At 42.1% G+C, this 27,253-nt stretch overlaps 3 protein-coding genes across 4 annotated transcripts; 2 read left to right on the forward strand and 1 right to left on the reverse strand.

Annotated features, from left to right (window-relative positions):
- Positions 1-17,797: 17,797 nt before the first annotated feature.
- On the forward strand, positions 17,798-19,595 carry LOC121786250 (LRR receptor-like serine/threonine-protein kinase HSL2). The gene is made up of 2 exons (XM_042184852.1): positions 17,798-18,629; positions 19,093-19,595. Exons 1-2 carry the CDS (start codon positions 18,357-18,359, stop codon positions 19,177-19,179), a joined length of 360 nt encoding a protein of 119 aa, XP_042040786.1. The 5' UTR covers positions 17,798-18,356; the 3' UTR covers positions 19,180-19,595.
- Positions 19,457-23,360, forward strand: LOC121786665 (G-type lectin S-receptor-like serine/threonine-protein kinase SD1-13). The gene is made up of 10 exons (XM_042185299.1): positions 19,457-19,580; positions 19,818-20,090; positions 20,369-20,467; positions 20,564-20,671; positions 20,781-20,932; positions 21,013-21,102; positions 21,204-21,223; positions 21,555-21,699; positions 21,782-22,051; positions 23,082-23,360. The coding sequence occupies exons 1-10, from the start codon at positions 19,457-19,459 to the stop codon at positions 23,358-23,360; spliced, it is 1,560 nt and encodes a 519-aa protein (XP_042041233.1).
- Positions 23,361-23,960: 600 nt separating this feature from the next.
- On the reverse strand, positions 23,961-27,244 carry LOC121787506. 2 transcript variants are annotated; one of them, XM_042186243.1, is made up of 5 exons: positions 25,443-27,244; positions 25,081-25,326; positions 24,827-24,946; positions 24,601-24,690; positions 23,961-24,206 (listed from the first exon to the last, which is right to left on the reverse strand). In XM_042186243.1, exons 1-4 carry the CDS (start codon positions 26,541-26,543, stop codon positions 24,640-24,642), a joined length of 1,518 nt encoding a protein of 505 aa, XP_042042177.1. In that variant the 5' UTR covers positions 26,544-27,244; the 3' UTR covers positions 23,961-24,206; positions 24,601-24,639. The 2 variants fall into 2 exon arrangements, with proteins under 2 accessions (XP_042042177.1, XP_042042176.1); XM_042186242.1 differs by lacking the exon at positions 23,961-24,206 and having other exon boundaries at positions 24,467-24,690.
- Positions 27,245-27,253: the final 9 nt, after the last annotated feature.

Genomic DNA, 27,253 nt, shown 5'->3' on the forward strand with positions numbered 1-27,253 from the left:
GATAAGTCGTATTCTAGGCCTTGGTTACGGGTCAGTATGATGTGCTTAATTGATTATATTTGCAAAACAGTTGTTTAAAGTGTGCAGGTTAAGCATTCTAGCCAGTAGGGAAGTTTCGGAATGTTCAGGTGAAGGAGGCGCCAGCATGATCTCATACTGATCAGTATTCGTGCTAAAACGGCTTGAGATGGAGAAGACGGATAGCTGGGACGGATTACCCACAATTAAGGGCAAAGAAGTCAAATTTGCAACGAGGATTTACCCTAAAATCAAGGGTAGCCTCCCTATAAAAGGAAGCCAAATTGGAGAGAGACAGGGACACATAGACAATTTCACACATTCACCACCATCTTTAGGTAGAAAGTTTTCTCGGTAGTTTCAGTCTTTCAGCCGTGTCCCGCTTCTTTGCCTCGTCGTAGCCATGATCACTTGACGTTCAGATGTTCCCAGAATTCCAGTCATCGTCCATTCCAGCCAGCAAGATCGTAGTTTAGAGTCTCATCGCCCGGAGTGGCAAAACACTTTTACATTGCTTCGTAGTTTTAAATTTCTCGCTTTCCTTACGTTGGATCTTGTTTGCCTTTGGATATTTTCTGCTTTTGAAGTACTTTGTTGAAGATCCGAACGTGTTTATGCTATGAAGTTGATTTCCGTTTCGTTTATTGTGGTGTTTCTTAATTCCCTTGCCTAGTTAGCTTAGATCTAAAGTTTCTCGGTGTTTAAAGTGCTGAATCTCTCAATTCCGTTTACGTAACAAATTTCTTTAGGATAGATAAACAAGTACTGTTTGATCGGAAAGTAGATCGTTGCATGCAAAGCTTAGTTTAAATTTCTGAATCGTTCTTTCATGTTGACCAGTATGCAGAAGTCCAGTTTCAGTGTTTGATTTCAGGTTTGATTTCTTAGTTTTGGATCTGTGTTTGTGAGTTGTTAATCTGAGTTTTCCGTGTTGAATCTGGAATTGTTATCTGAATTTTGGAAGTGTTTGTTGAAGAAGATGATGTCTATTTCAATTGGAGGGGACCACTTACTTTTCGAGATGCTTTTGCTTTTGTCCTTCACTTTTAGTTAAGCCCTGTCAGCCTAGTCATCAAACTTCCACTACACTCTGAATATTCTGTTTAGCCCAAAATAGAAACCCGTACCTTCCAATTATTTTCTGTTACAAAATTGTCTCCCCATTCCACGTACACAGTTACATTCCAAATGTTTTCCTTACCGTCTGACCAGTAGAACACCTCCTCTAAGTTCCAGCCTAGGTAGAAACTCAACCCAAGCGTGGTAGCTAACCAAATCTTCCAATTGTCACCGCGGTAGTTTAAGAACGCACCATCTCTGTGGGATTCGACCCTTACCACCACTATACTGATCAGTAGAAGTGGGTTGAGGAATCTTTGAAACCAAGGTCTAGGTTAGTTAGGATCTCTATCCTGATCAGTAGGATATATCCTTGCTTGAACGACACCTACGCACCTAGGTCCTTTCAAATGGCGCCGTTGCCGGGGATGGATAGCGTTATTTGCAATTACTGTGAGTGATACTTCGGTGTATATATTGTGCATAACCTTTCTTTTTTTTCTTTTCTTTTCAGTTTATGAGAAGCAGTTCGGCTCCTGACCAGTGGAGGCCGAAGATACTTCAGCGAGGATCGATACTCGTAACCACTCGATCCGGGTTGTCGACGGCTTTATCTGACTTAGGTTCGAGTAGCGACGAAGAGCAATACAACATAGAAGGACCAATACCAGAGGAGATACCACTGTTGGAAGGCATTCCAGTTCAGATGGCCGCCAACGGAGATGAGGATCCAGAGATCGGTACCCTTAACGCGCATACCGAGGGAGAACCATCGCAAGCCATAGTCGTCACTCCAGGGCAAACCGCCTGCGATGTGAAGCCTCATGTGATCGCGATTCTGCCTACATACTGTGGGAAGAGCTATGAAGGGCCGTATGAGTTTCTGCATGAGTTTTGTAAAATTTGTAGGGCGCAGAGGAGACCAGCAGGAGCGAATGAGGATGATTATAGGTTGAAGGCCTTGCCATTTGTGCTCAAGGGGGAAGCCAACACCTGGTTCATGCGCCTGCCCCCCAACTCCATTGAGACTTGGGCCGATTTCAAGTCAGCATTCCTAGGCGAGTTTTTCCCATCATCAAAGACAAGCGCGCTGAAAAGGGAAATAACTAATGTGAAGCAAGGGTATGATGAACCCTTGAGCGATTATTGGGCAAGATACATGGGTCTTTTGGAATCATGTCCCAACCATCGCATGGCGGACATTGAAGTGCATCATACTTTCTACGAAGGTATGAACGCGGTAACCAAGGATCTAGCAAATTCATCGTCAGGAGGAAGCTTCACACAATTACGGGTCAGCGAAGCGAAGAGAGTCCTAAGGAAGCTACTGAATGCAAAGAAAGAGTATGACCATTCAAGGGAAGGATACAACCGAGAGCGGGCTGCTGTTGTCTCGTCTACTGATCAGGAAAATAAACTGGAGCAGAAAATGGACTTGAAGATGGATGAGCTGAAGAAGTCACTTCTGAGTGCGATCGAGAAAAGCACCCCACCACCTCCCCCAGCTGGGAAATACAAAGGTGCAGAACAGGGAAATCAAGGACCGAACTATGAACAGCCTAGTGATTACGTGAATATGGAACAGGTCAATGCTGCGGGGTACTTCAATTCCAGTGGGCATTGGATTCAGGGTAGACAACGGGATGCACCATGGAGGGATCATCCAAACTTTCGATGGGGAGACGGGGGCCACAATCAGAACCAAGGACAGAACCAGTATAACCCCAATCCAAACCAAAACCCTAACTGTGGACTAGCAAACCCAGACTACCAGCCCAACTGGTCAGGAAGAAACCAACAAACCCAAAATCAAAGCCCACAAAGCCAAAACCCGAATCCTGTTTATGTACCACCCCACCAGAGAAACTTCCACAGTTTCCAAAATCAGCCAAATCATGCACCCCAACACCATCAGAACCAAAATCAGTTTCAAGCCCAGCACCAGAATCAATATCCTCAAGATCAGTACGTCCCTCCTGCCCAGTATAACCAATACCCGCCTAATCAAGGCCAGCAAAACTTCCAGAACTATCAACACCAAGGGCCGAATCATTTCCAAAATCCGAACAGGCCAAGGAGGTCCGTTGAGGACATGATGGGTGAAATGCTAGCGTCACAACAGAGCATCAAAGGAGACTTGCAATCCCATAACGAGGTCGTGCAGGGGATGCAAAATGCCCAGAAAGAACATAAGGCGAACATGGATATGATGAATAGGCAGTTAGCCCAACTGGCCAGTTCGGTGGGGGATTTGAAGGGAAATGCAGGTAAACTCCCATCTACAGTCCAAATGCCCGACAAGGCAAATGTGAGTAAGGTTACGTTGCGGACCGGAACTACTTATGACGCGCCTCAACCCAAACGACCTAGTGGAGGATCTAACGGAACGAAGATAGGAGGCGATACCATTTCAGCGGAAGAATTAGGGAGGCCTATGCCTCAGATGCAGGATCCATTCTTCTTGGATGCTACACCAATTGTAGGAGATGAACCCGAAACCCTACTGACCAGGAAGGAACCTCATCGAGAGGAAGAGCCCAGAATGGAAGCCCAGACTCAGGAACTACCCCGGAAAGACTCCAAGAAGGTTGCTAAGGGACAAGTAGATGAGAAAAAAGGGGAGAAACCATTCCCATTCCGATTTGTTACAAAGAGGAAGAAAGAGAACCCGGTTGACTATTTGTCGATTTTTGGAAAGTTGGATGTCACCATACCATTTCTCCAAGCCGTGAAACTACCCCCTCTTGGGAAATTCATAAAGGACTTCATAGCCGGGAGAACCCAGAAAGATGGCAAGATTATGGTGGAAGGGATAGCGTCAGCAATAGTGCAAGAGACGTTACCACCCAAGAGAGCCGACCCAGGTATGTTTACCTTACCAATAACTGTTGGAGATGTGAAGGTCGAACATGCAATGTGTGATTTGGGGGCGTCTATAAATGTCATGCCATTGTCTATCTATAACCGGTTGAAGGGAGTGAGGCTGTCAAGTACTAGAGTATTGATCCAACTGGCTGATAGGTCATGCATAAGTCCGGAGGGAGTTTTAGAGGATGTATTAGTTAGAGTGCATGATTTTACATACCCTGCTGATTTTTATGTGATCAAAATGAGTGAGCATGAAGCGAGGGAGTCTAGTGGAGTCTTGTTAGGAAGACCATTTTTTAGAACGGCCAAGACGATCGTGGATATGGCTGAGGGGACTATTTGCATTGATTTTCATGGGGAGAAGTTTACCTTTGATATAAATGATGCCATGAAGAAACCTATTGATTCTGAAAATCTATGCTATGTTGATGTGATTGACCCTTTAGTCCAAGATTTTCTTGAGACCGAACTATTGCAGGAGAAACTCCAGGCTTTAGATGTTTATGAACAGGCTGACGTAGAAGCTGCTGCATGGTGTGATCTGATCAGTAGCCAGGGGTTGACCGATGAAGAAATTGAAGGAGCAATCAAGGATTTTGTCAAAAGTCGGAGTTCATAGGAGCCGCATGGGCTCAGCTACCAGTCAGTATAGAAGAACCATCAGAAGGAGATTTAGAAAAAGGGGAAGAGTCCGAGAAAAACCCCCTAACCGAAGACACACTTCCACCCCAAGTTGAGCTGAAGAAGTTACCCTCGAATTTGAAGTATGCCTTCCTCGGAGGTGAGAACTCCTATCCAGTGATCATCAGCAGCAGCCTTACGAAGGAACAAGAAGCTAGGCTACTGACCGTGCTGAGCAAGAACAAGAAGGCGATTGGATGGAGTCTTACAGATTTAGTTGGAATTAGCCCCGACGTCTGCATGCACCATATTAGGCTGGAAGAGGGAGCAAAGGCACATCGAGATGCCCAAAGGAAAGTAAACCCTAACATGCGAGAGGAAATATTGAAGGAAATCTTGAAGTTGTTGTCGCTAGGGATTATCTATTCAGTGCCAGACAGTGAGTGGGTCAGCCCGATCCACATGGTTCCAAAGAAGTCGGGAATCCAAGTCGTCCAAAATGAGAGAAATGAGCTGATTCCAACGAGGCTAGTCACGGGTTGGCGAATGTGCATCGATTACCGCAAGCTGAACAATGCAACAAGGAAGGATCACTTCCCTCTGCCTTTTATCGACCAGATGTTGGAGCGACTCGCTGGGAAGAAGTACTTTTGCTTCTTGGATGGGTACAGCGGATATTTCCAAATCTACGTGGATCCTGAAGACCAGGATAAGACCACCTTCACTTGCCCATTCGGAACTTATGCATACCGGCGCATGCCTTTCGGCCTATGCAATGCTCCAGGTACGTTTCAACGTTGCATGATGAGCATATTTTCTGATTTGATTGAGGATTGCATAGAGATATTCATGGATGACTTTACGGTCTACGGAGACTCGTTCGATTCTTGCCTTCATCATTTGGATATAGTTCTTGAGAGATGTCAAGCGAAGAGTTTGGTTTTGAACTTTGAGAAGTGCCATTTTATGGTCACCGAAGGGATTGTTCTGGGACACGTGGTCTCGGAAAGGGGAATCCAGGTGGATCGAGCAAAGGTGGACGTTATATCTAAATTACCGTTCCCTACTGATCGGAAGGGGATTAGGGGTTTTCTGGGGCATGCCGGATTTTATCGACGATTTATTAAGGATTTCTCCAAAATCGCCCAACCCCTTACCAGGCTACTTCAAAATGACGTGGAGTTCGTTTTTGATGAGCAATGCAAGGCTGCTTTCAATCTTTTCAAGGAAAAGCTGATATCCGCACCTATCATACGGGCTCCTGACTGGGACCATCCTTTCGAAGTAATGTGCGACGCCAGCGACTTTGCGGTAGGGGCCGTGCTGGGTCAGAAGATCGATGGGAAGAGGTACGTAATTTTTTATGCGTCCAAGACTTTGAATCAAGCCCAGCGGAATTACGATACCACTGAAAAGGAGATGCTGGCAGTGGTGTATTCTTTCGAGAAGTTCCGGCCATATTTGTTGGGATCCAAGGTCATAGTATATACTGACCATGCAGCCATTAAGTATCTGATTGCCAAGAAGGAATCCAAACCACGCTTGATCCGATGGGTACTCTTGTTACAAGAATTTGATTGGGAGGTGGAAGATAAGAGAGGAGTCGAGAACAAGGTGGCAGACCATTTGAGCAGAATAATGCAAGATGGAAACAGTGACGAAGTGCATGATAAGTTTCCAGAGGAACATTTATGTGAGGTGATTTTTGCGCCCAGGAAAATTGATTGGGAAGAAGTGTACAAACTTACTGGTCAGAATGATACAGCAAAAGGAAAGGAGAAGGTAGGGCAGGAGCCATGGTATGCGGACCTGGCCAACTACCTAGTAACTGGAGAACTTCCAGAAGCACCAAGTGTTACCAAGGCACAAAGAATGAAGATCAAGAGTGAAGCAAAATACTACTTTTGGGACGACCCCTACCTATGGAGGGTAGGATCCGATCAAGTGATAAGAAGGTGCATTCCTGACTGGGAGCAGCGGGATGTTCTAACCCACTGCCATTCGTTAGCATGCGGAGGACATTTCGGATCCAAGAAGACAGCAAGGAAGATTATGGATAGCGGCTTTTATTGGCCAACACTCAACAAAGATGCGTACGAGTTCTGCAGAAGTTGCGAGCGTTGCCAACTGACTGGTGGAATATCTGCCCGGGACGAAATGCCGCAGGTACCCATAATAGTTTGCGAGCTATTCGACATATGGGGAATGGATTTTATGGGGCCTTTTCCTTCGTCCTATGGCAATCTGTATATCCTAGTCGCGGTAGATTACGTCTCCAAATGGGTAGAAGCCAAGGCCACAAGTACGTGTGAAGCAAAGGAGGTGGCCAAGTTCTTAAAGAGTCATATTTTCAGCCGGTTTGGAGTTCCAAGGGCGATCATATCAGATCAAGGTACACACTTCTGTAATCGCACAATTGAAGCCTTAATGAAGAAATACGGTGTGCACCATAGACTTTCCAGCCCGTACCATCCGCAAGCCAATGGTCAAGCGGAGATCTCTAACCGTGAGATAAAGAAGATTTTTGAGAAGACTGTGAACACTTCGAGGAAAGACTGGAGTGTGAGGTTAGAGGATGCTCTCTGGGCGTATCGAACAGCCTACAAAACCCCCATAGGCATGTCCCCTTACCGGATCGTTTGTGGGAAGATGTGCCATTTCCGGTTGGGATCGAGCATCGAGCATACTGGGCAGTACAGAAAGTGAATATGGATGCTACAGCCTGCGAAGAGGAAAGGAAGCTGCAGCTGCAGGAGCTTGAGGAACTTAGATTGGAGTCATTCGACTCAGCCATGTGGTACAAGGAGCGAACCAAACTGTGGTATGATCGAAATCTGAGAACTAAGGAGCTCCACGTTGGCCAGAAAGTACTACTCTTCCAGTCAAGATTGAAGCTTATGCCAGGGAAACTCAAGTCCAAATGGACAGGACCTTACATCATAACTGCACTCAGGGAGTTTTCCTAACTCGGAACCTTTCATAGTAAATGGACATAGGTTGAAAATATTCAGGGAGAATAGCGAAGTGGGTGTAGTGGATGAAATTCCACTGCAAACACTTACATCGGTTTCATACTGATCAGTAAGATAGGAATTTGGAATTCCACATGGCTAGTTCCATTTTGATAATTTTCTGCGTATACTGGCCAAGTAGGATTCCAAATTACCCAAGAAAGGTGTAAATATTGTAAATACGTAATTAGTCTTTGCATGTCAGATAATTTCTAAGAAAATCCAAAAATATTTTCGGGCCTTAAATTTAATTTGGAGTACACATTGACCAAGAGACTACCTATTTGGTGCTATTTCAATTCTAATTTAAGAGCCCATTTGAATTATTTCCCTTATTAGGCAAGTAATGGTAGGTTTCGAGAAATGACGAAATTTGAATTAAGACTTATGCAGCTTTTGCAGGGTGGCAGCGGCTGGAGTGGCGTGGAGCAGAGAGAGTAGACGCGATAGCCAATCAGGGGCCAGCATTCCTAACCGCCTTCCGTCCAAGCGTCGCGACCGGCAACTCCCTATAGCCGGTTGTAACCACCTGCAACTGCTATCTCTCGCCTAAATTAAACGACCGTCCCAAACTTTATCCCTCACAAACCCTCATTTTCAAATTCCCTTTTTCAAGAGATATTATCCCATACTCTCTCAAGAAAGCGTAAATCACAAACCCTCATTTTCTTCCATTTTCTCCCAGATATCAAGACCAAATTCCACTCTTTACAAGCCCTAATTTTCAGCCATGGGGAAGATAGCATTTGCTACCAAAATCAAACCGGCCTCAAAGAAAGCCAGTGAGGAAGGAAACCTTGAAATACCACCACCACTAAACCCACAACGTCCCGCGCCAACACAACAAGCCCCGCCGATGGTCTCTCTGGATGCAATGGCGGAGTTTCTCCGATTGCAGGATCCGAATAGGAATTGGGCAGCGGAGTTAGAGTATTTTAACCAAGGTAGAGGGCAAGGGAGCGGAGCCGGAGCAACTCATGCGGCAACCATGCCAGTAACCACTACGCAACCCTTGACCCCTATTTCATCTACATTGCCGATTCCGTCGATGATTCCCCAAGAAAGCAACCCCCCAACTGAAGCCGAAATGACAGAGACGGAAGGAATTTTTCCGACGACCCAGGAAGCCGAACTTGAGGATTTCGAGGCCATTGCGGCTTATTATGCCTCTGATGAAGAAGAAAGAGCGGAAAGGCTGAGAAGGGAGCAACAAGACCAGGAAGGGGGAGAAGGAATTGAGGAGACGCCAGAAGTGGAAGCGGTTCGCCAAGAAGTAATTAGGGAGGAGATCGACCTGAATAAGTCGGCCCAAAAGCGCGGCCTCATGACGGAAACGGAGTTTGAATCAATAGTGGAAGAGGTGAATCGCAGGGAAGATACTGCTCTAATGGCTGAGGGTCTAGACCTCGCATCGAGGGCAGTAGGAGAGGATGAACAAGCTTTTACAGAACCCATACCGAAGGATAAGGCATCCCAGTCAGTAGGGGAAGAGGAGAGGGAAGAACAGAGTGAAGAGAAAGGGCCAGAGCCAGTTAATACCCAAGTGGAAGCAGGGGATGATCGAATGCAAGTAGATGAGGAGAGACCAACCGTAGACACTCAAGTACCGGAAGCTATGGCGCCTCCCGTCTTAAAACCCCACCCAGTGAAGCGGCAATTGGTTCTGAAGATGCGGGTATCTCAGCGATGCCTGGGCAAAAGAGCAGCCAGCAAGGCCAAGACAAGCACGGCTGAGAACCCAGTAGAGATCGAGAGCGAGGAAGAACAAGCCACTCCAACGAAGGCAGGGGGTGAACCTGCACAGCCTACTGCTCAGGAGGAAGAAGCACAATATCAGCGAGCCAGAAAGAGGAAAGGGAAGGCTCCAATCCAGAAGAAAGCAGTAACAAAGAGGTCCAGGGCAGCAAACACAGGAATTGTGATTACCGAAGCTTCTCAGAGGATCCCATCGAGCCGGCAAGAGCAGAGTGATAGTGAGTATGAGATTAGTGAGGAGTCTGCATCGGATAGTGATGAGTCCGTGGAAGAGGAGGAATATGGGGAACAGTCGCTCCCAGGTGATCACCGAGAGCTTGTCCACCCACCAGTGGAGAGGCTCCGATATAGAAGATGGACCATGGATTTCACAAATGAGATCGCCGAGGAGATGAAACTCTTCGAGAAGCAGAAACTGAAGGATACCTTCGAGAGTCTGGACGATGGCAGCAAGGAAATTAAGTGCGGCAAGGTAATACACTACCCTTCTCTGGATGAACTAGGTGTTCGTGACCAATTCCTTGCTTATATAAATGCTTTGGGTTTTGAGTGGCTACTGCAAAATGGGGATCCACGTATCAGTGTGAGATTAACGAAGGAGTTCTTCACTACCTTTCGGTTTAAGGTGACAACGGACCTGGATGAAGTGTCCATTAGTTTTAGATTGTTTGCGGCAGAGTTTAGTATGAACTTGATAGAGTGGACATGTCGGATGGGCATGTGTACATTGGAAGAAGCGATCAGTTCTGAGTGGAGAGACAGGGAGAGGGGTATCCCTCGTAGGCACGTGGATTTTGATCAACAGGAGGCCTGGGCTGAACTTACTCACCCCGGCGCTGGAGAATTCGCGTCCACTGTTTCCCGTTCCATCCATTTCAATGATCCAGTTCTGCGACTAATACAGCTCCACCTTGATGCCAACCTGCTGGGCCAATCTAACTCAGCCGTCCGCACTTCAATGACGGAGGTGTATCTCCTTTGGTGCGCAAGACAGGGACGCAAGCTGCATCTTGGATTTTGGACGGCATATCAGTGCCACTTGATCGCTACGCACCCTGCCAGAAACCTCACTCTTTGCCACATTTTGGGAGCTTTCGTAAGCAACAACCTCATTATCACTGAGGCTGAAGACTTGTCTCCGCTGCCCATGGTGCGGCCACCGGGATTATTCGACATACCTTACTTCGTTAGGACAAATGCGGTCTACATGAGGGTGGGACGACCGCAATTTTATGCAATGGGTGAGGAAGCCACGGCAGGAGGAAGAGTCGCGTTATTGGAAAGGACGGTTACTGAATTGGCGGAGGAGAACAGACAGATGAGGGCAGAAATGATCCGATTGGCATCAGTAGTGTAACGGGTGTTGAAGGAATCTGCGGAGCAGAGGATACTGACCCAGAGGCAAGCGTCTATGGAAGTGATCGTGACTAATTTAGGAGAGGAGAACCACAAGATACAGACGGAGATGAATAGGATGTTGTCCATGATCGACAATATCCTAGAGGAGGTGAGCCACCAGAGGGCGGCTGAAGCTATGAGAGTAAGGGGCAGTGTAGCCCAGGATACCGGACCAAGCGGCCATGCTGGCCAGGATGTTGAACCACAAGTCCCAGAGACCGTAGTGAAGGAGCAAGAGGAAGAGAAAGCCGAGGTGCCGGCAACTGCCGAGGAGCCGGCAAAGGATGATGAGAACCAAGCTGGAATGGAGACAGACCAACCGGAGGACCAACCGATAGAACGACCTGCACCACCTGCCCCACGAAGGAGCATGAGACTCCGATAGACCCCCCCTACTGACCAAGTTAGTTTTTCTTTTTAAGTTTCAGTTTTTCTTTTAACTTTTCGTATTGTTGTTATGAGTTGGTTTTTGTTTAAGTAGTATAATTTGTGTTTGCGCGCAAACCCCACTTCATAACACTTAGCCTATTCCATAGTCTAAGTGTGAGAAGTTAAGGGTTTGTTTCTTTGGAGCATGTTTTCTTTGTTTTGTTTGTTTTGTTTTCTATGTCGCATGCATGTTAGCTCACACTTAGCCCATTGCATGGTCTAAGTGTGAGGAGTTTGTATATATGTGTTTGTGGTTATGTTTTGTTGATCTCTGTATAGGTGATAAAACCTCTCTCACTTAGCCTATTCCATAGTCTAAGTGTGAGAAGTTTTTGTTTTAGTTTTGCTGTTTGTTGTCTGTGTGCCATCGTACTGGCCATTACCTTTTCCACTTCACAGCCTTATCTGAGGGCAGACACTTGTGAAGTGAGAGGGGGGACGCAATGGCCAGTAGGATGTATGTATATATGTGTAGTCTTTGTGTTTGTGCTTTTGTTTTGTTTTGTTAGGTCTAGTTTTATGTTGTGTGTGATTGGGCTTAAAACTCAACCGTCTTGAGCTGAAGGTGAGGGGAATTGAGGGAGATAGGACATGCTGGAAAACCTAAACCATCCCCGTTAGTACCTCCTAGTCAGGATAGATGAGGTGAGTATGAGAGAAAAGCCCATACTTAGAGCCAAACACGAAAGCCCTCTAAAAATGTGAGTTATAAGCCTTAAAGTGGAACCACTTTCCACATATATTGGAAAGAAAAGAGAGGCTGCCACAATTCGCCTAGGGTGAAGTGATCACGGGTATCAAATACTGAAGGCAGTAGGAACCCCCCCCCCCCCCCGTTTTAAAAAAAAAAAAAAAAACCGCCTTTAGAACCCTTTCTTCTTAACCTTTTATATACCCAGATAAACACCCCAGCCGACTGGGACTGTGTAAGGCATGAAACAAATGGAGCTTACTGGCCAGGAAGAAGTGCGGAAAAGCAGAAACCAGCTGGGCGAAAAAGTTAGAAGAAAATCGACCAGGGAGTCATTCCCAGTCCAAAAAAGAGAAGAAGGAATAAGGGTGGCGAAGCCACGAAGGAACGGAAAAAAAAAAAAAAGAGGGAACCGAGAAAATGAAGAAAATGGTCAGAAAGATTTGACCACAAAAAAGAGATGAATGAAGGAATAAGGGTGGCGAAGCCACAAGATGCTACTGACCAGTGGAGACCAAAGCCAGAAGCGCCAACTAAAGAGAGCAACTGATCAGAAGCCTAATATACACAGTCCCCCCCCCCCCCCCCCCCCGCATAAATAAAAATAGAAATTTTGAACCTTAGAGCCTTAGGAACATCCACCGAAAACATTACAAGCCAACAACCCCGTTACAAGCCTATAAGTCCTTCAGTAGCCGCTCGTGGAATCTAAGTCCGAAGCAATTGTGGTGAGCATAATGAGAGAATGCAGTCCTAACATTCCTGGTGAGGTATGAGCGACTGAGCGAACCTAGTGTTGGGCCGAGAGTGTGGGCGATCTTGACAAACAGATATACTGACTGGAAGAGGAAAGGGGGGTGGCAGAAGTTCAAGGCTGTCTAAGGCCGGATTGCACCTGATCCAGAGGGGATGGATGGTTGAAAATATAGCCCGATCTATGTGTTTTCAGTCTTTTATGTGTTTATGTTTCTCTGTGTTTGTATGTGTTTTTCTTTGCGTCATAGTTTAGAGTCTAAGTTAGGTAGAGTCGGTCAGGGGAGTAACCAGGCTAGAATTCGACTTATTCTTTTCTTTGTTTGTTCTTCACGCTTGAGGACAAGCCTGTGGTAAGTGTGAGCAGTTTGATAAGTCGTATTCTAGGCCTTGGTTACGGGTCAGTATGATGTGCTTAATTGATTATATTTGCAAAACAGTTGTTTAAAGTGTGCAGGTTAAGCATTCTAGCCAGTAGGGAAGTTTCGGAATGTTCAGGTGAAGGAGGCGCCAGCATGATCTCATACTGATCAGTATTCGTGCTAAAACGGCTTGAGATGGAGAAGACGGATAGCTGGGACGGATTACCCACAATTAAGGGCAAAGAAGTCAAATTTGCAATGAGGATTTACCCTAAAATCAAGGGTAGCCTCCCTATAAAAGGAAGCCATATTGGAGAGAGACATGGACACATAGACAATTTCACTCATTCACCACCATCTTTAGGTAGAAAGTTTTCTCGGTAGTTTCAGTCTTTCAGCCGTGTCCCACTTCTTGCCTCGCCGTAGCCATGATCACTTGACGTTCAGATGTTCCCAGAATTCCAGTCATCGTCCATTCCAGCCAGCAAGATCGTAGTTTAGAGTCTCATCGCCCGGAGTGGCAAAACACTTTTACATTGCTTTCGTAGTTTTAAATTTCTCGCTTTCCTTACGTTGGATCTTGTTTGCCTTTGGATATTTTCTGCTTTTGAAGTACTTTGTTGAAGATCCGAACGTGTTTATGCTATGAAGTTGATTTCCGTTTCGTTTATTGTGGTGTTTCTTAATTCCCTTGCCTAGTTAGCTTAGATCTAAAGTTTCTCGGTGTTTAAAGTGTTGAATCTCTCAATTCCGTTTACGTAACAAATTTCTTTAGGATAGATAAACAAGTACTGTTTGATCGGAAAGTAGATCGTTGCATGCAAAGCTTAGTTTAAATTTCTGAATCGTTCTTTCATGTTGACCAGTATGCAGAAGTCCAGTTTCAGTGTTTGATTTCAGGTTTGATTTCTTAGTTTTGGATCTGTGTTTGTGAGTTGTTAATCTGAGTTTTCCGTGTTGAATCTGGAATTGTTATCTGAATTTTGGAAGTGTTTGTTGAAGAAGATGATGTCTATTTCAATTGGAGGGGACCACTTACTTTTCGAGATGCTTTTGCTTTTGTCCTTCACTTTTAGTTAAGCCCTGTCAGCCTAGTCATCAAACTTCCACTACACTCTGAATATTCTGTTTAGCCCAAAATAGAAACTCGTACCTTCCAAATATTTTCTGTTACAAAATTGTCTCCCCATTCCACGTACACAGTTACATTCCAAATGTTTTCCTTACCGTCTGACCAGTAGAACACCTCCTTTAAGTTCCAGCCTAGGTAGAAACTCAACCCAAGCGTGGTAGCTAACCAAATCTTCCAATTGTCACCGCGGTAGTTTAAGAACGCACCATCTCTGTGGGATTCGACCCTTACCACCACTATACTGATCAGTAGAAGTGGGTTGAGGAATCTTTGAAACCAAGGTCTAGGTTAGTTAGGATCTCTATCCTGATCAGTAGGATATATCCTTGCTTGAACGACACCTACGCACCTAGGTCCTTTCAAGGACTCACCGGGTTGTCCGTCGACAGTAAGTCCATAAAGGGCCGATAGACGTTGTCCACCGGCGATTGGGGGACCGGCGGCCTACTCCCCCCGAAGCGCCAGACGATCCATGCATCATCCCGGGCATCATCATCCCCGGCATCTGGGGCATCATCCCATACCATTATGGGTACATGTTGTAGTACCCCTGACATCATGCCCGATGGCATTTGAGATTGGGGCAGCATCCCCGGAATTTGGGACATCGATTGGGAAAATTGCGTACTCCTGCCGATGGGAAAATGCGGCCCTGGTGAATCGCTCGAGGCGGGAGAAGAATCGCTATCGTGGTGCTCCATTGATGATTCGAAAGAAAGGTATTTAGAGAGAGATACTCGTTAAAACAAGTTGTGCGAATGAAATGAAGTTCAACGGGGTGTATTTATAGAAAATAAAAAAAATTAATGCAAAGGCCGGAATTCTGTGCGGAATTCTGTGACAGTCCACACAATGGCGGACGTCAGGACGGAATTCCGCGGAAGGCCGCAGACCTGCGACGTCCTCTTCCGAATTCCGTATCCGCGCGCATGTGGCCTAATGGCGGACGTCCGCCACTGAATTCCGTCACGTCCGTGGGAATTCCGCGTCGAAGTCTGCCATTGCGAATTCTCTAAATGATATAAATTGAATCATTAAATTAAGGCACAAGATCATTCAATCACGGGTATTAATACAGTGTAAAAAAATTTCAATTAATGGGATATTACAATTAAAAAAGTTATTATAACTAATTTTTAAAAAATATCTCAAAACTTTAAACGATTATAATTATCTCAATTTAAATTATTTTTTTACATAGCATATATTAATCTAAAAATAATTTTATATGGATTCTAACGAGATCTCACTTGCATAAGTTTCAATGTCAAAATTTGAAAAAAAAATCTTGAATTTTCGTATTTTTCACAAAGCAGTTTAATGTCAACATAGCTATCAAAATATGTCATTATAATACATATACAATGTCAATGCAAAATTGTGTTGACATATTCAATGAATCATATCGATATGTTTAATACACTATATTGACATTTTGATCTAAAATCCTAATTTTAGTACTCTCGCCGTCCACTAAAGATGACTCACTTTCCTTTTTGGTTTTTTCCGTTCAAGATGACTCATTACTATAAATGGAAACATCTTTATCTCTACTTTATTCTTTTTCTCCTACTTTACTCTCTCCACCTAACATACAAAATAAAACTGCATAAAACTCTGTGTCGCCCAAGGAATGAGTCATCTTCCTTGGGACGGAGGGAGTAATTTTCTTATCTTTTTGAATTTAAATAATAAAAAAATAAAATTACACATGACAATTTATATGGCAATTTATAGATCACAAGATCTCTACATATCTTTTAATTTTAAATTAGTTGTAGTTAGCAATTAAAATATGAGTGAACAATTAATTACACCCTCAGTTTATAGTTTGTAAGTACATCAACAAGTCTTTATCCCCCCTTCCATCTTTTAAATATTACTACTATCCTTACTAAGGATTTATTCCAACTACTGCTCGTATAGTTGCAACACCTCTCAGGCACAAGTATGAAGTCTTGGGAGGTGGACTTTTGGCAGGACAGTGGATTACGATTTTCCCCTTAGAGTGCCTCTATGTACCCTAATTAAACACCCTTTACAATACTATCGGGTGGGATGTGGGAGGCCCTTGGGGTTGGGGTTTCAACCTTTTGCAGGAATAGTAACATTAGAGTCCCATTTAAGTTCGATGCGGACTTTAAGAAATACTCCCTCCGTCCCAAGATAGTTGTGTCGTATTCATTTTTTGTTTGTCTCAAGTAGTTGGGTCATTTCCTTTTTTGGTGAAAATTTTATTTCATCCCTTACTTTACTCTCTCTTCTTCTCTCTTACTTTATTCTCTCTCTTACTTTCCTCTCTCCGGTTTAACCTTTAATAATCAATTTCTTAAATCCCGTGTCTAAAAGAAATGCCCCTACTACCTTGGGTCGGAGGGAGTATAAGAAAAGTGGGTTGAAAAGATAGTGAAATGTGAGGTCTATTTATATATATTAGTTTATAATAAAATGTGAGTAAAATAAATCACCTATCATTTATAGTATAAGTGAACCGAGACTTGTATGCCGGACGAACTAAAATGGTAAATTGAGACTCCTAATGACGGACTCCTAACTAAAGTAGGTTGAAAAGATAGTGAAATGTGAGACCTGTTTAGGAGTGCGTTATATTGCTAACTATTTAAGTTGCTAACTCTGCTAACTCATCAATGCAGTGTATTAAAAATGTCAGCACGATGACATTAAAATGCCAACACATAATATCAACAAAGTATATTGAAGTTCAACAAAATTATGTGTTGACATTTTAATATAATCGTGTTGACATTTTCAATACACTGCGTTGATGAGTTAGCAAGTTAGCAACTTAAGAAAGTTAGCAATTGCTCGCACCCATATTTATATATATTAATTTTATATTTCTATAATTAGGGCATTGAATGATAGAATTTTATACCGTATTTAAAATTATTTTTAATTAAAGAATGTAAGTTTATGCTTTTATATATTAACTATGTCTAATTTAGATTTCTAATCTATTAAACATTGTATAATAATACTCCATCCGTCCATGAAATTTTGTTCATTTTTCCATTTTCATCCGTCCTACAAAATTTGTCACATTTCACTTTTTACTACTTTTAGTAGTGGACTCCACATTCCACTAACTTATTTTCACTCACATTTTATTATAAAACTAATACTTTAGAAGTAGGACCTACATCCTACCAACTTTTTCAACTCACTTTTCATTGTATTTCTTAAAACTTGTGCCCGGTTAAACTGTGACAAAATTTGGAGATGAAGGGAGTAGTATACATTTCTAAAGTAATTTCATTTTTTTAAGAAAATAAATTATTAGTATTAATTTATAATATATTTTAGTATATAAAAATTATTTAAGATCGGTATTTTAAATAAATTCAATTATTTATATATACTCCCTTAGTCCCATATAAATAAGTCATTTGAGAAACACACGAGTTTTAGTGCGCAATTGGTGAAGTAAGAAAGAATGAGAAAAGTGCTATATCCAAAACTGGTCCTGAACATATGTCAATTTTACGATTTTGGTCCTAGACATTATCTTTTGAATTTTTGCATCTCAAACATTTCGACTGGATCATAATCTGTCCAAAATTAACTTTTCTGTCAAATTTTATCGGTCAACGTTTTTAATCCCGATTTTGGTCAAATTAAGCCGCTAAATATGACTATCTCCTGATTAAGTTGTTCCGCCAGACTTTGGGAGACGCTGCAATTTTGCTCCGACTCAAGGAGAATCAACAACTCCAAGACCCGCTCGGATCGCTCCACGACTGGCTCCAAACCTCTCCCAACGCACCATGCAATTTGACCGGTATTTCTTGCAGCGGCGGCGCCGTCGTTGCCTTGAACCTCCGCAGCCTCGGCATAGTTGGGGATTTTCCGGCGGATTTTTGCCGGATTTCTACGCTTCGGAGTCTCGACCTCTCTGATAACAGCTTCGGTGGGAATATTAGTTCCGATTCGATTGCTCTGTGCTCGCATCTTTCCTCTCTCAATCTCTCTTCCAATTACTTTGTCGGTGACCTGCCTGGTTTCCCGGTGGAGTTTCTCAATCTGACGGTGTTGGATTTTCAATCAACAACTTCTCCGGTGAAATTTCGGCGAATTTTGTCAACTTGAGAAGGCTCGGATTTCTCTCACTTGGTTTAAATCTACTCAACGAGTCGGTACCCGAGTTTCTGTCTGAGTTAACTGCGGTAAATCAGTTTCGGCCGAGTCCTCTGCCGGGAAACATCGGACGCCTGGCGAAGCTCGAGATCCTGATAGCACCAATGGCGAATCTCGAAGGTCAGATTCCTGAGTCCATCGGAATTCTTAGTTCTGTGAAAATCTTCGACGTTTCGCAGAACAATTTGGTAGGAGAAATTCCGAAGAGCATCGGCGGAATGAGAAATGCCGAACAGATCGAGTTGTATCATAATCATCTCTCCCACGAAATTCCGGATGCGTTCTCCGGTCTCACTTCGTTGCTGCGTTTCGACGCGTCGGAGAACAATCTGACCGGGAAAATCCCCCAAAGTCTGGCGGAACAGCTTAATCAAGGAGTTAGTAATCATATTTAACAGCTTAATTTGGTCAAAATCGGGATTAAAAACGTTGACAGTTAAAATTTGACAAAAAAAGTTTATTTTGGATCAATTGTGATCGAGTTAAAATGTTTGGGATACAAAAATTCAAAAGATAATGCTTATGACTAAAATCGTAAAATGAGCATATGTTCAGGACTAATTTTGGCGTATAGTCTTCTATGAATTAATCTAGTTTATCAAAACTACCAAACATTAACACTAAATTCTTATCCGCATTTGTATCTGAATCCTAATCTAAAAGCCTATCTTAACTTACTCTACAAAACAAGCGCATAGCTTGCTTTGTAATATCCTAGTTTCAGCGCAGAAAAGCTATACAAAATTAAACTATACATGCTGTATGAATATATCATAACACAAGATGATCTTTCAAGACCTGTCTAGCAAGATCAAATGCCCCACTTTACTTATATATCAGGTGAAGATTGTAAGCTGCTTCGCGACGAAGATCACAATAGCCTGGCATTTTGATTTTCATATGGGAGGGAGCGTTGGAATGGGATAATCCTTTTCACGGGTGGCCAGTGCCTTCTCGTAGTATTGAGCAGCCAAAGAAACAAGGGCAACGTGATGGTACGCCCGAACAATGTTGTACAATGCCTGCTGCAAGAGAATTTAGAATGTAAAGTCATACTTTGATGGATTGAATAATCTTATTCGTTCGATCTCATCATCCTTCAAATGTTCAATCATATGTCATGCCAATCTAAACTACCACCCTACAGCGCTAACATGGGAATTAGAATCTCGAAATATCTTGTTGTTCTATATTTTCTGCATCCATGGACACCATAAGGGCTAAAGAGGGATTCTCTAATAGACATAGATACGAATTGAGTTTTTTCACCTCACCAGATGCATGTCACTGTTATGCTGTTAGCATGTTCAATGTCTTGGCAATTTCCTGTAACATATAATATATACATTCAGACATCTCTATTATATATATTGGCATTTCAACAAAAGACCTTCCTTGAATTGTATGTGGTTGACTAAAAACACATATATACATCAAAGAAATGTACCTCATAATTTTCTTAGCAAAGAACAAAAAAACTTAATTCATGAGGTTCAGCCACCACAAAAACTTGTCATATTATGTTCTTCAACTCCTTGTGCTCATATTGTCTTTTTTCCTTATAGTTTCTGCAGCCATTGACACCATAAGAGCTAATGAATCTCTCAGGGAAACTGAAGCTTTGGTTTCCAATGGAAATAGATTCAAATTGAGTGTGATATGTTTTGTCAGTGATTCTCCTGGAACTCTGTATCAAACACTAATACTTTCAAATTCATCTGTTTTGCTATACGTTTTATTGAACTCTTCAGGGAGTGTAGAGCAGATGGTGTGGTCTGATGAGAAGAAACGATGGGACGTAACATGGTCATCAACAAGTAACGAGTGTGATATGTATGGTAAGTGTGGACCTTTCGGAAGCTGTGATGCTCAAGACAGGCCAATATGTTCCTGTCTTCGGGGCTTTGAGCCCAGAAGCAAAGATGAGTGGGATGCAGGAAACTGGACAAGTGGATGCTCGAGGAAAACTCGACTCCAATGTGAACAGAATAATTTTGTTGGTAAACAAGATGAGTTTCAAAAGGTGGAGGGATTGAAGTTGTGGATCATTTTATATTCTCTAGTTTATTAGAAGAAGAATGCAGGGATGCGTGCTTGATTAATTGTTCATGTATAGCTTATGCATATCCTCCTGGAATCGGATGTCTGCAATGGACTCAGAAGTATACTTATGGTGGTGATGACTTGCACATTCGGTTGACACATTCAGAAATAGGTAATTCATCTCATTGTTTTTTTACATGGACGTGATTGACTATTTAATGATTTGATTGTTTAATAAGTTAATACATTTGTCTCCTGTGATTCTCAGCAGAAAAGAAGCAATACCGCAAAGCAATTATTGTGACAGCAGTGGTTTTGGGGTTTATACTTGTTGCCATATGTGTATACTTTTTGTTGAAATATTTGTGTTACAGAGGTAATATGTTCATTCAACCCGATGCTCAGTGGACACGTGTTTTACATTACGTCCTCTTTAACAAATCTCTATCTTACACACGACACACACTCAATTCGAAATGATGCAGGATATTCTGTAGAAAGCACACTCAAACATGATGAGCATGGTGTTATACTTGAGGAGTTACCTACATTTGGATTTATGATACTCTCAAATGCAACAGAAAATTTTAACCCTGCGAATAAGCTTGGACGAGGTGGCTTTGGTCTAGTCTACAAAGTATTTCATCTTCTCCCGACATTTATTGTACTTAGTTTGTAGAGAGTGATGTGCTGTGGTTTGAGCTCCTTTATTTTCAGGGGAAATTGCCAAATGGAGTAGAAATTGCTGTGAAAAGGCTTGCAAGATCCTCTAACCAAGGTGTCGAGGAGTTCATGAATGAGGTTCAGGTGATTTCAAGGCTTTAGCATCGGAATCTTGTTAGACTTCTCGGTTGCTGTGTCGAGTCTGAAGAAAAATTGCTTGTTTATGAATATATGCCTAATGGAAGCTTGGATACCTATCTGTTTGGTATGCCTACGTTGCTAAGAAAATTTTAATATTGCAACTATGCTCGTGATTTATATAATTGTCGTAGTTGTGCTATGTGGTGGTTAAACTTTTGTGATGGTATATAACCATAAGCTATTTCAGGTTCACATAAGCATAAGACTCTTAATTGGACGAGGCATTGAGCCCTAAAATTTCCGACTTTGGTATGGCAAGAATTTTCAGTGACAAAGATGATCAAGCCATTACAACAAGGGTTGTTGGGACATTGTGAGCTGATTTCCTTTCTCAAGTAAATATTTTCAGAGACAAGTTTCTTATTGCAATTCTGATCATGGATTTATGGTTGCAGTGGCTACATGCCCCCGGAATATGCACTACGTGGAATATTCTCCGAAAAATCAGATGTGTATGGCTTTGGGGTTCTATTATTAGAGATTGTGAGTGGGAAGAAACACTCCAGTTTTTATGATCAACAGCTCTTCCTTACAGCTTATGTAAGTTGCTTTATTCTGGACAATGTAACATATTTGGATTTTATGTCATACCAATTGAAATATATCTTGTGGAATCAAACAGGCATGGAAATTGTGGAATGATGGACAGATTGTATATTTGGTGGATCCTGCCATATATGATGCTGGAATTGAAGATGACATGATGAGATATGCAAACATAGGCCTTTTGTGTGTTCAAGAAATAGCAGCAGATAGGCCTAACACGCTGACAGTGCTGTCGATGCTTAGCTGTGAGATCGTAGTGCTTCCTCACCCGAAGCAACCAGCGTTTCTTGCGATGCAGAGCTCTCAATCGACAGAGCCCTCTAGCAAGAGTATAAGTAAATGTTCTGTGAATGATGTCAATATTTCTATATTAGGAGGAAGGTAGTTTTCACTTTTGAGACCTCTTTTACATGTTTATAGTCTCTATTCGAGGAAAGGATGACTATGTCTGGTATACATTGTTCGCGTGAATGATATTTTTTTCTTTTAATAGGCAAATAAAATATACACGTATTTATATCTAAGGATCCTAGGGTTGATTTGACCTATGATCCGGGAAAGAATCAACTAAGACAACTCGGAAAGGAGCGTATCTTATGCTCGACGCCTATCTTCATAATTAATAATTGTTTGTCAAAAGAAATATGGAAATAAAATATCAAAAAAGGAAATAACAAATACTGCACTCTCTCTCCTAGCGGGCGCGTACTCCCCATAACGATCGGGACATCGAGTCTAACATTGCGAGTGCCCTCTGACAGCCGTAGTCGCCAGCGGCTGACTTGCACGATCAACAGTGTCGAAGTCGTCCTCCACTTCCTGTGCGTTCACTACTTCCCCAGGCTTGGATGATGGATGTGCCGTAACAACTCCCCCCTCCTTAGAAGCCTCCTTGTCCTCAAGGAGCAGTTCAGGGACCGACTATGCCCCACGGACAATGGTTCCCAGCTAGGGTTCTCTCCCGCATCTTCCGACCATTCCAACAACACCTCGTCCACTGCTGCACCATCACTCTAAATGGATGGAATGGCTATTCCCATGTGGAATATTGGAACGGCCATTCCCAATGGAATGATGATTCCTAAGAAAAATATTTACCAAGCAAAGGAATGGAATGGAGGTAGGAATGTCATTCTATTCCCCTATTCCATTCCCCAATTTCATTCCACCATACCAAGTAGGGCCTTAGAGATATTGAGTGGAAAGAAAAACTCTAGTTCTTAATAATCAAGAACTCTCCCTTACAGCTTATGTAAGCTACTTACTTTGTTATGGAGAAATGTAGTATATTTATACATAATATTCTTTGAGAAATGTAGGATATTTCATAATATTGTTTCATACTTAGTTTTTCTTATGTTGTGGATATGAAACAGGCATGGAAATTGTGGAATGAAGGAAAGAAAATGAATTTGATGGATGCAGACATCTTTGATAGTGGAATGGAAGATGATATTGTTCGATACGCAAATGTCAGTCTCTTGTGTGTGCAAGATACTGCAGCAGACAGGCCTAACAACATGTCTAGAGTGTTGCGATGCTTAGCAGTGAGATCGTGGAGCTTCCTCGACCAAAGCAGCCAGCGTTTCGTGGGGTGCATAGTTCTCAATCCACGGAGTCCTCTACCAAGAGGTCAATTAAGGTTCTGTAAATGATGTTTCTATTTCTTTAGTTGAAGGAAGGTAAAAGATCTGATTGATTTTGTATGTTTATTTGATACCATTGTTTGCCTCTATATATATTACATGGAAACCTCACATTACCGTGGATGCAGCGGGGACAGACGAGATATCCGTTTAGGATACGATAGACGAAAGTTGAAGATTAGCACTGTCACACCTTCTCCTCCATATTCTAACACATGTTAGTTCAAGTTTACTAGGTTGGAAACTGATTTCCTTGTTTATTAATTTCGAAAGGCATTTATTTTTATTCTCAGTATATATCAATTTTGTTGTCTAAAAACATGCGTTCTTAATAATGATATACTAGAAGAACCCGAGACCTTTGGCATTGGAATTAACTACTATACCATGTCAACTCAGACACACTTTTAACTCAGATTCAACAATTGGTTGGCATTGCAGTTTAAAATACGTTTAAATTTTATGCAGATTTAGTTGGTTGGTTAAGACAATTGGGTCGTTGTGCATGCATTAACGTTTAGACAAAATAGCAATAACTATTTTCATATATTTAAATGCATCAAAACCAACCCATAATACAGCCAAAAACATTCAAGAGTGCAAAATGAATTTAAGTTTCAAAGACAGATTAAAAATATTATGGCAAAATAGAAGAAATCATGTGATGTCATCAACACATACTTTGAAGAGAAATTTTGAAATCTCATCAATATACCAAGAGACACAATCAAGATAGCTACAAATTTAAATTGATTAATTGAACCATATTGCATAGCATCAAGATCACGTGCTCGGACGAGCTGCCTCTGTTTCGGCTCTACTATCGCGCGCGGGAGCCAACTTTATGGAGAAGTCCTAAGGAGGGATTGCACACGGGATTTGTATAGAAGAAATGATAACAAGAATAGAAAAGGCAAGGCAGACAATAAAGAACATCATACACATTGGAAAATATACGTGGAACCAGCAAAGAATGAGAAGTTTTTTTTAGTAATGGAGTATATATTAATATACAATTTATATATACTCAGTGTGACTGGTTAAAACCTTGGTAATATAGATAGAAAAATAGAATTCTGCATAAACCTACCACATCACACAATTAAACAGAGATCTTAGGAATAACTTCATATTAAATCTTCCCAAAAGATTGCAATGCATTTACAAAGAAGTGAAGAACAGATGTAAGCAAATGCAACGTACATAAGAGCCTAAGCTGTTTAACTAAAAACTGCCAACTAAACCAAACCTTTATTGCCAGTAGATGAAGACACTCAGTGAAATCTATCTATTCATCAGCTCGATAGAAGTGTAGCAATTTCAGTGGTGCTACAATTTCCTGACATATAGGGAATCAAATTATATTTGTTAGCGTCAATGCCATGTTTTGTGGACAGATAAAATTGCAATAACCAAAACCAACATATCTTGTAGGCTTAGGATTGACATTTAGTGTAATATCACAAGACCTTCACCTCGTATATTTCATCAGACTGCTGAGGGAAGTAAAAGCCCAATGAGCAGTTATCCAGTATTTCAGGACTTTTTATCCAAGCTTTGCGAGCATCACACAGTTTGATCTTATAATGGAATATCTAGAATCAAAAGAACTTAAGAAACAATTAGCAATAGAAGAGAAAAAGAATCTTGCCAAAAAAGAATGAAAATAATTCGAATTAAGTAATATAAAAGTCTAGATGCAAAAACCAAGTTCTAGAAAATAAAGAACCTCAGAAAGTGGGACAGTTGGTTTCTCGAGGTCATCCCCATCAATTATTATACCAGTGCCCTGGCATTCAGGGCAGAATGTTGAGCAAATTCGCTTATTGTGCATCCCAAGCTTCTGCCCATTCTTGCCTTTAGCCCTTTTCCTGGATCTCGGTTTTACTTTGGGCTCATCTGACTGCTTAGGGAAAACCGCCTCAAAGAGCAGTATCCAGTGAATGAGACATGATACGTGAAATAGATGGAATGCCTGTAAGAAAATGGAGACATTAGACTAGAGAAATGTCAGATATTAGAAAAATGAAAAGGACACTGTAATGTCGGCAAGCTAATTATTGGAAAAGAGAAGTTCAGATGATGTCCAACCCCAGTAAGATTTCTACTGCTGCATACAAGCTTTCCAGTCTTCCTATTTAACAAGGCAGCAACATCTTTGTTCGGCAGCATCTTCTGTTGGCATATATCACATGTCCTCTCAGAGGCGATACGGTGTTGGTTTCTTAATTGTTTCCTGATAGTCTTGCTCGAAATAATGCGAGAATGCACCACCTGATCATCATTTCCAGAGAACAGCACTTTTGACTTTGAACTATTTGAAGAATGAGACTCTTCCCCAGAAGAGTCATCTTGATTTCTTAAGGCCCCAGTTATATCCTCAGAATCAGAAAATGACTTCGTCCTCTTGCCTTTGGAAGAGCCACTATCCTCAGCTTCTGAATGAGGACTGGATGGAAGCAAATATCTGAAACAATCGAGTAACCCCTTTCGTCCCAAGTTATAGTTATAAGAAAAGGTAACAATAGCAAAGTCATGCTCAGGAGTCCCATCAACATCCTCAGTGGTGAAATCCGCATTCCCTAGCCATTCACACCATATTCTGCGAATTTCACTAGAGACCCCATCTGTCTGACTAAACCTGGCACCAATTTTTCCATCTCCAATATGCCTCACTACCAAATCAGAAACCTCATCTTTTTGCAGAACACCTGGAATAACTAGCAGCCGCCGATTTTCATTACAATCGGCATTATCCTCACTCTCCAGTGAACTCTCTGTGCTAGCAACTGCTCCAACATTTCCACTATATTTAACAATTGCAAGGCTGTCTGCAACACCGTTGTGTGTATCTAGCAATTTGTTTTGCACAGCAGGTAAAACTTTACTTTTCTCCTCCATATCATCATGGAAGAAAAACACCCCATCACTGAATGGCCATGGATTTGGTTTGAGCAGCGTAACCTGTGCAGTGGCTAGTCTTTCAGTGTGAAAATGGCCCTTCAGATGATCAAACAAACTTGAATCTCCATAGCAAGGTGCAAGACACATAGTACAGAAAAAGATTAACTTCTTCCCCTCTTCCCTAAGCTCAACATATGGATGCCCCTGTGCTCGAACATTCCGAAGAGTCTTCCTCAACAACTGCTCTTTCAAATTCGCAATGCTTGTTTTAGGAAAACCTAACTCCATCCTCCCCCAATCAAAAATCGTCTAGAAAAGTATGCTACCTTGAAGCTAATTCAGCGAAAACCTAAATCCTAACAGTCACCACAATGCACAGAAAAACACCCAACTCAAACTCCAACCATACACTATGCCCAGAATGAAAATTCAAGATTGAAGCATCATATACCAGATAGAAACTTGCAAATAACAGAAGGAATTTCAAACAACTTCTCCAAACCGCTACTTCAATTGAGACAGAGAACTTGCAAAATCCAGAAATTATTTTCCCCCAAATCTCAAAAGCAACACGGTTGGAGAACAAAATTCACCACGATTATTCGACAATAATCCAAGCTTAAGCTCCAATCACACTAAAAACAGAAAGATAACGAAACCCTAACTTGGAGATTAGAAAGGCGTGAATTTACAACTTCGAGGCACCGTAGGTATTATAAAAGTTTTAACAAACCGTCTAGCTATTCGTTTGCCGGCGACCATTCCTCCTCCAATAGCATAACAACAAACCATCAGAATACTCGATTCCTCCACAGCGATCATTTCCATTTCCTCCAAAAGGGAGCGAAAACAGCAGCACGAGAACGACCAAGTGATGGGGAAATTCAGCACAAAATATCTCGATTAGAGACGCATACAGTGGCTAATTTTGAGTTTATCCTCGTTGATTTTTTTCTGGAGAGGGAAGAACGACGAGAGAAGAGTCTGGAGGGAGAGCG

Source organism: Salvia splendens, chromosome 22 (assembly GCF_004379255.2).
Source record: "Salvia splendens isolate huo1 chromosome 22, SspV2, whole genome shotgun sequence".
Taxonomy (NCBI): domain Eukaryota; kingdom Viridiplantae; phylum Streptophyta; class Magnoliopsida; order Lamiales; family Lamiaceae; genus Salvia; species Salvia splendens.